The sequence below is a fragment of the Thamnophis sirtalis genome, unplaced genomic scaffold, assembly GCF_051295495.1.
Source record: "Thamnophis sirtalis isolate CommonGarterSnake01/CBP01778 unplaced genomic scaffold, rThaSir2_p1.2 scaffold_13, whole genome shotgun sequence".
NCBI lineage: Eukaryota > Metazoa > Chordata > Lepidosauria > Squamata > Natricidae > Thamnophis > Thamnophis sirtalis.
The window spans coordinates 741,006-750,126 of NW_028261393.1; the positions used below are offsets into that span (position 1 = coordinate 741,006).

General features: G+C 61.0%; 2 protein-coding genes across 2 annotated transcripts; both read right to left on the reverse strand.

Moving 5' to 3' along the window:
• Window positions 1-2,375: 2,375 nt before the first annotated feature.
• Window positions 2,376-4,496, reverse strand: LOC148042864 (echinoderm microtubule-associated protein-like 1). The gene is made up of 3 exons (XM_087727275.1): window positions 4,394-4,496; window positions 2,696-2,878; window positions 2,376-2,511 (listed from the first exon to the last, which is right to left on the reverse strand). Exons 1-3 carry the CDS (start codon window positions 4,458-4,460, stop codon window positions 2,387-2,389), a joined length of 375 nt encoding a protein of 124 aa, XP_087583401.1. The 5' UTR covers window positions 4,461-4,496; the 3' UTR covers window positions 2,376-2,386.
• A 1,615-nt stretch (window positions 4,497-6,111) lies between these two features.
• On the reverse strand, window positions 6,112-8,624 carry LOC106553249 (kelch-like protein 41). Its single transcript, XM_087727932.1, has 4 exons — window positions 8,540-8,624; window positions 8,116-8,287; window positions 7,806-8,033; window positions 6,112-7,706 (listed from the first exon to the last, which is right to left on the reverse strand). The coding sequence occupies exons 1-4, from the start codon at window positions 8,622-8,624 to the stop codon at window positions 6,164-6,166; spliced, it is 2,028 nt and encodes a 675-aa protein (XP_087584058.1). The 3' UTR covers window positions 6,112-6,163.
• Window positions 8,625-9,121: the final 497 nt, after the last annotated feature.

A 9,121-nucleotide genomic window follows, 5' to 3' on the forward strand; every position in this document is an offset into this window, starting at 1 on the left:
AGGGGCAAGGACAATGTTAGGGGGGAGGGCTGATCAGTCTGGTTGACTCAGGCCGGTCAAGCAAAGACAAAGGCCTCCCTGCCCCCCAACTTGAAGAGCGCCTTCAGGCTTCACCCGCTGCCCTTTGGGGATGCAGCCCCACGTAGGCCCTGGGCGCTAACGGAGACGAGGGGAGGTTCCTCAGCACCCGGGCCCCTCGGTGGCCCCCTGGAGAAGTTAGCATCACAGCAGAAGCAGGTGGGGGGGCGGCACAGGAAGCAGAGAGCGGCGGCAGGGGGTGAAATGGGGGTCAGGAGCCATGTCACGATCCCACGGGGAGTCAAGAGGCAGCCCCTGAGCCACTGACCACCCTGGAGGGGTGATCTGCTGTTCCCCTCCCACCACCACGTGTGCTATGAAGAGGTAAAGGTATGATTTCCTACCTCCCCACCCCCTAATCATGAACAAAATGGTTCATCCCAAGATCTAACCACCGGAGATGGCCAATATAAAACGTCATTCTCTAAATCCCTTGCTCTATGGCTTCTCTTGGTGCAGAGTTTCGTTTAAGACGGATGGACTTCAACTCCCAGAATTCAAAGCTGGCTGGGGAATTCTGGGAGTTGAAGTCCACCCGTCTTAAAGGGTTGGAAAGTCTGCTTTGTCCTTCCAGGAAGCAGAGCATCTCCCTCTGGGACTCAACAGGCCCCCTTCGTAGCCCCCAGGAGCCATTTCAATGAAGAAAGGACATTTGAAACAAGGCCCCTTCCAAAGAATTCTCTCTCGGGACAAGACTTTGGGGGCCCTTGGGGAGTGTCTGGCTGAGCCCCCCCTTCCCACCATTAGGGCGAAGGGCTCTTTCACTGGCTAAATGCAAGCGGTTTCATTCAGAGGGACCTTGAGAACTAGCAACTTGAGGGTTTCCCCTGCGGTTTCTACGCTTCCCTCAGAGTGAGCCGAAGTGCAGGGCACGGGAGACACATCACTCCCTCCATGGAGTCCCAAGTTTTCAAGCAACGCCTACATTTTCTCACCCACCGAGGGAGAAAATGCCAGAATTAAGGGACGGCTCCTGAGCAGGGAGGGTTGTTTGTGCTCTGCGCATCCCCAGAGCCAGAGTGGGAGAGCATCAGGCTGTCTCTAAGGTACAGCCAGGTTGGGCGAGACGCCTGCGTGACTCGTGCAAAAGTTTCTGGCTTTTTCTGACTTCCCGGGGGGCCCGTCCTCCTAGGAGGCTCCCCATAAATCTCTTCTAATCTCTTCTAATCTAGCCTTGGCTCACCTGCCTGGCAAACCTGAACTCCATTTGTGAACCACAATGCCTCTTTCTCAAACTCTTTTCTTAAAAAAAAAGAATAGGGGTAAACCACAATGGTTCATTCAGTGACCTTTGAAGTGGCACTGGAAAAAAAACCATTCGTGGCCATTCCCCACACTTATGACCGCTGCAACATTCCTGTGGTCACGAGAACGAAATTCAGACGTTGGCAACTGACTCATAGTTATGACGGTCACAGTGTCCTGGATCATGTGATCCCCTTTTGTGACCTTCTAACAAGCAAAGTCACCGGAGGAAGCCCGATTCACTTAACGACCGGAGTGGACTGACTTAAAAACTGCGGCGGTTCACTTAACAGCCGTGGTAAGAAAGGTTGTAGAAGGGAGCAAAACACACTTAACCACTGTCTTGCTTAGCAACAGAAATATTGGGCTCAATTGTGGTCATAAATCGAGGTCTACCTGCACTGTCTGATGGGGACTCTTGAGGAATTAGAACAGTGTTTCTCAACCTTGGCCACTTGAAGATGTCCGGACTTCAACTCCCAGAATTCCCCAGCAGTGGTTAGGACAGTGTTTCTCAACCTTGTCCACTTGAAGATGTCCGGACTTCAACTCCCAGAGTTCCCCAGCCAGCATCCGCTGGCTGGGGAATTCTGGGAGTTGAAGTCCGGACATCTTCAAGTGGCCAAGGTTGAGAAACACTGGATTAGAACATTTGTGCATATTGAGGGCAGCAATATTGCATTTGGCAACCTGCAACTCAACAACGTCGCCTTATTTTTCATCAGCAAGGAATGCAGGAAGTCCTGAGTTCGCATGGATTGTATTTCTGTGCATGTCGATTCTTGGGGGGGGGGATTTAGACCCTTCCGAATGCTTCCCCCCCACAAAAAAACATTGAAAGACTTTTATCAGTTCCCCCTTAGGCAGACAGCCCTAAGAGGAGCCAAGACTGCTGACATAGACCTCACGTTTCTGCCTGATACTAGAAATCCCTTTCTGATCCAGGTGCAAAAGAGCAGGATGGATGTAGAACGCAGCAGCAGCAACCCTCATCCTGATGCGATTCCCGCTCCCCTCCCCACTTCCTAAAAGGGGCAGCGCCCTCTGGTGGACCAGTGCATCATCACCTTTTTCCAGGAAGGAGTTCCCTCTTGGGGGACGAGGGGGAGGTGGCGTAGCCTCTCCTGTGTGGGACGGCCCCATTGCTCAGGGTGGGCCTGGAGGGCAGCCCCCGCAGCAGCTGGTACACTGCAGGAGAGACAGGACAGGACTGAGGGTCCGGGGGAAGGACCGAGGCTCCGCGACCCCTGCCTCCCTGGTCTCCTGCCCCCCATTAAGTCCCCCCAACCCTGGTTGTCCTTTGGGGCCCTGACCTCTGGGCACTCCGGGACTTTCAGGGGCCCGTCCCGCAGCCCCTCCCTGCTCCGGATACCTTTGTCGGGTCTGCGCTTGGAGAGACTGAGCCCGTTCTCCTCACAGGTGCTCAGGCGCCGCAGGACGTCGGCCAGGGCCGCCTTCAGCACCTGGATCTCGTCCTCCTGCAGCTGCAGGCGCTGCTCCAGGTAGGAGATGCGGTCGTCCACCTCCATGCCGCTGAGGCCGGACAGGTGGTCATCTGGGGAAGCAAAAGCCGGAAGGAGCAGGAGCCTCCGGGAGAGCCCCTCCCCCCTCCTCCACTTCCCCCTCCCCGTGAGAGCTACAGGCCCCCCTTGGGGTTGCGGTGGGGGGCAACGGGTCCCCCTCCCCAGCTGTCCTCCCAAGGGCTGGCAGGAGCCTTTTGCCTGAAAGAAGATTGACACTTCTTGTGTCCAGCCATGTGGAAGGCCTGCCCTGGTCAGGTTGTTCACAGATCGATGGCCAGGTCTCTCCCTCCCTCTCTCTCTCTCCCTCCCTCCCTCCCTCTCTCTTTCTCACACACAAACACAGGTGACTATGGCCTCTGCGTTGGCAAAGTGAGGGGAAGGGCAGCATGGGCTCCCTCGTGACAACAGGGGCCATGGGGTGGGAAGGGGGCTTCCCTGCCCACGTGCTTTTCTCGTGTCGGAAGCAGCCCCAGAGTGGCGCTTGGCCCACCTGTGCTTCCACAGCAGGGAGGAGGCCCACCTGGAGCTGCCCATGACTGGCTTCTCCACACCTGTAGATGTGCCAACTCTACCCCTGAAGGGGAGCACAAATCAAGGGCAGGAGGCAGCATCCTTCAGCCTCAGCTCCCCTCTTCCTCCCTCTCTTCCGCAGTGGTGGGCCCCGTGCCCGTCCCGCCTGCCTGTTGCTGCCGCTCGCCTGGCACTGCCGGCCCCTCCCTCCGCCTGCTCTAGCATCCCTTCCCTGCTGCCGCCGCCTCCACATCCAATCAGAGGCTGGTCCTGCAGCCAGGCAGAGTACCAGCCCTGGGATGGACGGTGGAAGAGGCAGCTGTTGGCAAGAGATGCTGGGGGGTGTGGGGGGAGGCTCCAAGTGACGGCAGAAGGGCAGCTCTCCTGGGCTAGGATTATCCCCTGGTCTGGGCCTGCCCCCTTTGCCGGCTGGCCTACCTCCCAGGGCTGTGAGGAGGGGGCTGGAATTGTCCCCAAGTGCCCCTCCATAATCCCTGGGGACTGACGCCATCCTAAGCCTGCTTGGCACGTGCGGGAAGAGCAAACGCCCTCTGAGCATGCAGAGAAGGCAGGTGGGCACGGGGAGGGCGGGGGGGGGGTGTCAGCTGGCGCTTCCTGCCCCCCCCTCCCGGCCCGCGGATCTTCCCTGGGGCAAGTGGGAATTCTGCACGGCCGTTGGGGCCGCTATGATGGGTCGGCCTCCGCCCCGCCTTGCCCCTCTGGGCCTTTCCGAGAACCTGCGAGCGAGGGGATCGGAAGGAGGGGCGGCAGGGCGAGGCTCGGGCTGCTCCTTCGGGCGCCGAGCTCGGCTAGCGGGCAGGAGCGCCCCCCCCCCACCTGCCTGCGGCGGGACGGCCGACCGCGATTATCCGGGCGCTGAGCAGCCCAATTTGCCCCGGCTCCCCCCAGCCCCCTTCCCCCGCCGGGCTCCGGGCGCCTGGTGGTGGGGGCTCTCCTGCCCGGGCGGGGCCTCTCCCTCCCCAGGGACCCCGGGCGGCTGACTGCGGAATCGGGGCTGCGGCGGCGCTTCCACTCACCGTTGCAGAACTGCAGCAGCAAGGAGGTGTCGTAGAGGAGCCCGCAGGCGGGGATCCCCTCGCCCATGCCGGCCCCCCGCGCCCCGTCACCGTCCACCCCGGGCTGCTCTCCCGGCGCCCGTCCGTCCTCCGCGGTCCCCTGCCCGCCCGCCCGCCTCCCGTTGCTATGGCAACCCACCTCTCTCCTGCATCCTGCTGGCCGGGGATGCCGGAGCTCCGGCCAAGACCCCCCGGCTGGGCTCCCCTCCTGGCGCGTCCCCGTCCAACCAGCCGAGCGCCCACCCGCCGACCCACAGGCGCAGGGCAGCCCTACCTTCGGCTCCTTCCGAGCCCCACCCACCAGCCGCGGAGCTCCTCCTGCTTCCCTTCCCCATCTTCAGCCCGCGAGCCTCTCGCCGCTTCCCTGCGCTCCGGCGCCCCTCCCGCCCCCGCCGAAATCTGCAGAGTCCTCGCCCCGCCAAGCCCCACCTCGGCCGCGCGAGACTGACTAGCAACTTCGGCCCTTCCAGGCTCCGGCTGGGCTCCCTCGCTCTGCGCCCCAGGCTTCCTCCTCCCCTCCATCCCAGCTCCTTCCCCGTCTCTTCCCCTCCTCCTTTCCCCAAAGTTTCACTCCAGCGTTTGCTGGCTCCTGTTCTCGACCCAAACCATTTGTCTCCTTCCCTTCTTCCTTCCTTCCCTCCCTCCATTCTCAGTCTCTTCCAATTCTCTCCCTGCTCCCCAATCTGATCCCCCCCCACTGCTGCCTAAACCCCACGAGGCAAAATTCTGAAGCCAATCCAGGGGTGCTCAAGCCTTTCCGAGCATGTGCAGAGTGCCCACCGTTGAGAACCGTTTTGCCTTACTCCAGGCAGGGGTCTGCTCGTTCCTCTGGTTTGGCCCCTGGATGCACTTCTGATATCGACCTGCTGCACGAAATGCATCGAACCCTGAACCCCAAAGGGTCCCTCCAGGTTCCTGGCTGGCATCTTGGGAGCAGCGGCCGAGGGGAAGGGCAGTGAGGGCAGCCCTCATCACAAGTGCAGATGCTCCCAGGGGATTTATTGGAATGACATAAGAGGAATTGCAGGCAGGACAAACCAATCAATCGGGCAGCCCTTTTCCAAGGGGGGAGTGATGCCCTCCTGTTTTTATTTCTCTGCCCTCTGGCAACAGTTAGGCGTGGTTGGCATGACAGCACGGAAGAGCTTCCCTTTCTCTCCGGCTGCCCCCGAAACAGATGTGGAGGGGATCAATATTTGATGGCCATCGAAGATTGAGGAGTCCCGCTCCCATTCCAGGCCGCTGCTCTTCACTTCCACAATGGCGGCTCAGCGGACCCCTCCCCCTCCCCCGCTGCAGCAACCCAGATTCTCCCTGCTTGCAAAGCAGGGGGGTTAAACTCCAGCCGAGAGCCGGGATCGGATTCTCTGTTCTCTCCTCTGCTGGCTCTCCAGGGTCCCCCCGGTGCTTTGATCCTCAAGGTTGACTGCCAGAGGCTGCCTTTGTGATCCTGCCTGCCCGTGGAATGGAGAGCAGTTCTAGGTTCCTAGCAGGTCCCTCCCACCCCCCACTCCCACCCCCAGGCAGAGCCAGCTTCTGCCAAGGCTGCCCTTCCCTCCCCTGGGGAGGATGCCCGGGAGCCCTGGACCTGTGCAGGAAGCTCTCCTGTCAGCCCTTGTAGGCTCCCTTGTAGGCAGGAAACAGAACGGGAGGGAGGGGCCACGTGGATTTTTAATGCGTTCACTTGAAAATAGCTCTTCTGGGGCAGGGGGGGGAGGCGGTCTTCTGCTTCTACAACTCCCCACCAGTTGAGGGTCTCCCTGGTGCCAGGTCAGGAGAAGGAGGGCGGTGCTCCTTGCCGCCCTTCTCCAGGGGGAGCGGGGGCTCAGTGACCCCCACAGCCACCGGGCCTGCCGAGGTCTCTTGCGCGAGGGCCCTCAGCTCGGCTATTGGCACCTTGAGGGTCACACACTTGAGCACCCTGCGCACAACCATTCCTTGGGCGGTGAGGTTCTCGGGGTCCTGGGTCCAGGCGGCTTCCCCGGGTTGCCAGTGGTAGATGGCGTCGTGGGTTCTGGAGGTGCAGACACCGCCAATCACGTAAATCCTCCCTCGGAAGGAAGTGGCGCCAGCAAAGGCAAGGGGCACGGGCAAGGAAGGGATGGCCACCTCCCTGCTTATGATGCCCTCCTCCTGCATGAGGAAACAGTTCGGGGTGCAAGGAAGAAGTTGGCTGAACCTCCGGTTGGGGTGCGGTTGGTTGGCCTTCCTGGAGAAGAAGCCCCCGATGACACAGATCCCGGCCTCCACGGTGACGGCGGCTGCCCCGTGGAGGCTAAACTCGAGCGGCACCTGCGCCCAGGTATCCAGGTGGGTGTCGTAGATGAGGAGGCCCTTGTAGACCACGTCGTCGGAGTCGGCGTCGCCGCCTATTAAGTAGAGCTTGTTTTTGTACGCCGCGGAGGCGGAGAAGCGCAGGACGATGGGCAGGCTGGCGATGGAGGCCCACAGCTGCTGGGCCACATCAAAGCACTCGGCCGAGGCCAGGGGGCCGGCATCGTTCCAGCCGCTCAGGGCGAAAAGCTTCTGCTTGCAGGTTAAGAACATGTGGACAGAGCGGGGCGTTGACATGGCGGGTAGCTGGGCCCAGCGGTCGGCCAGAGAGTTGTACTCGTGCAGCGCAGAGGAATAGGAGCCATCGGCGTGTTTCCCTCCGGAGATGTAGAGCCTCTGGTCCAGCACGGAGCAGCCGGGGAGGGCCACCAGTTGCAAGGCTGGCAGCTTCGTCCTGGACCCGCTGGTGGGATTCAGGCACTCCATGTAGCAGTCCATGTCTTCGCTGACCGAGAGGATGTCCCTCAAACGGGGCACTTTGATGCAGACGATCTTCTCCTGGTACATACCCCGGCGGAGCCCCCCGCTCACCTGCAGCCTGCCTGCTCCGTCCAGGTCCTGCCACCGGACCTCCAGCCGCTGACCCGGCAGCTCTGCCTCCGTCTGCACCTGGGCAACCTCCTCCTGGGACAGGAGCGGGAAGCGAACGCACCCGAGCAGCGTCTTCAGCACCGGGAGGCGCTTGCTGGGCTCAGCTCCCACCCACCGCTGCACGGCCCGGAAGACTTCCATCTCTGAGGCCACCACCAGGTGGTCCGAGGAGAGGATGCAGGTCAGGGCCCTCAGGTCCAGCTGCAGGAAGTCCTGGTGTTCGAAGAGGAGGCCAAAGTGGAGACCCAGGTAGCGCAGCGCCCCCTGCAGCAGGGCGGGGTGGTTGTGGTCATGGCCCAGCATGTAAAGGCGAAGGCAGTTCTCCGGGGAGATCTTCTCCATCAGGAATCTGTTGGGGGGGAGGAATGGAAAGAAGGATCGCTGGAGAACCTGGCAGGAGAAGCCCCCACCCCCAAAAAACAGAGAAGCCCGGGAGGGTCTGGGCTACCTGCTGATGAGCGCCAGTGCTGGGCTGAGCTGGAGCCGGCTGGCCGCGATGAAGAGGTCCTCGGCGCTTCCGGGACTGAAAGCCAGCTCCCCCGAGTAGAGGTAGCCCAGGAGATTCTGGAGGACGGAGGGGTCCATGTCTTCCAGGAGGACCTCCCCATCCCGGGACTCCTTGAAGCCGCTTGTGAAGACGGCCTGGAAGTAGGGGCTGATGGAGGCCAAGAGGGCCCTGCGTGGGGAACAGAGACGGTGGGGTTAGCCGTTGGAATCCTGCCCCGAGCCCTGCCCAGCTGGCGGATGCCAAGACACACCTGTTGCAAGGGAACCTCTTCCCTCCGGCGACCAAAGTGGCATCGCAGAGTTCCGGCCGGTGATGCAGATGCTTCAGACCTGGGCAGCGGAGAAGGGAGAAGAGGGGAGAAGAATGTCTTTCTTCCCTGGGGGAGGAAAGAGGAGCTCTGAACCTTCGCTCCCCCTTTTCTTCTGTTGGTAGGAAATTCCTCAGCATCTCCCGCTGTGGGGGCAGGGGGCTGCTAGGCCTGGGGGTATGGAAGGGGGGGGAGGCAGGACGAAAAGAGGAGCTCCCAGGCGGGGAGAGGGGTTCCCTTCTGTCCCGCTGTTTGGGAAGTTCAAGGATGGCCTCAGGGAGAAGGGCATCGAAATGGCAACAAGGTTCACGGCTCCTCCTGGCTGCTCCGCTGGTCACTTCCTACCCCTAGGACCCACCAGACCCACCTTGGCTGAAACAGGCTTTGAGAGACACAGTCGGCTCTGGCTGTTCATCGTTGGCCCCGTCGTCTTCTTCTTCTGATGGATCCATGATGGCTCGAGTTTGGAGCACGGAGGCTGCCCTCTCGCTGGGGCCCTGTTGGTTTTTGGTGGCCCCAGAGGGTCCTCCCAGCCCAGCTCCTCCTGCCCCCTCAAGATCTCCTGAGAGGCCCCTGCAGAAAAGGTCTCCAAGGCAGCCCCCACCTCACAATGGGGGCCAAAGCATCCTGAACCCCACCCTCAATCTCTGGACCCAAATGCAATTTTGGCCTCCCGATATCCAGAGCAGAAGAATCCTGGTGGGAGTCACGAGGGGGTGGGCTCTCTCTGGCTTCTTCTTAGTTGGACACTTCTCTCCACCAATGGAGGTGCTGGAATCCCCAGACTGGCCTTCAACTTTGACCTCTGGGAAAGGGCTATTTTTGACAGTCCCTGTGATGGGCCCCCAGGGTTTTTTCTTTCCCTCTATGGACATTAAGTGCAGAGCTGGTGACAGCCGTTCGTGCAATTCCTTGCACAACTACATTGGGGAATGCTGTGTGTCTGTGT

Coding starts and splice junctions, on each gene's coding strand:
- LOC148042864 (XM_087727275.1), bottom strand. CDS start 4,460: ATGGGCGAGGGGATCCCCGCCTGCGGGCTCCTCTACGACACCTCCTTG. Junction 2,879..4,393: donor GCTGCTGCAGTTCTGCAACG/GTGAGTGGAAGC, acceptor TTGCTTCCCCAG/ATGACCACCTGTCCGGCCTC. Junction 2,512..2,695: donor CAAGCGCAGACCCGACAAAG/GTATCCGGAGCA, acceptor TCTCTCCTGCAG/TGTACCAGCTGCTGCGGGGG.
- LOC106553249 (XM_087727932.1), bottom strand. CDS start 8,624: ATGGATCCATCAGAAGAAGAAGACGACGGGGCCAACGATGAACAGCCA. Junction 8,288..8,539: donor CAAAGCCTGTTTCAGCCAAG/GTGGGTCTGGTG, acceptor TCCTACCAACAG/AAGAAAAGGGGGAGCGAAGG. Junction 8,034..8,115: donor AAGAGGTTCCCTTGCAACAG/GTGTGTCTTGGC, acceptor TTCCCCACGCAG/GGCCCTCTTGGCCTCCATCA.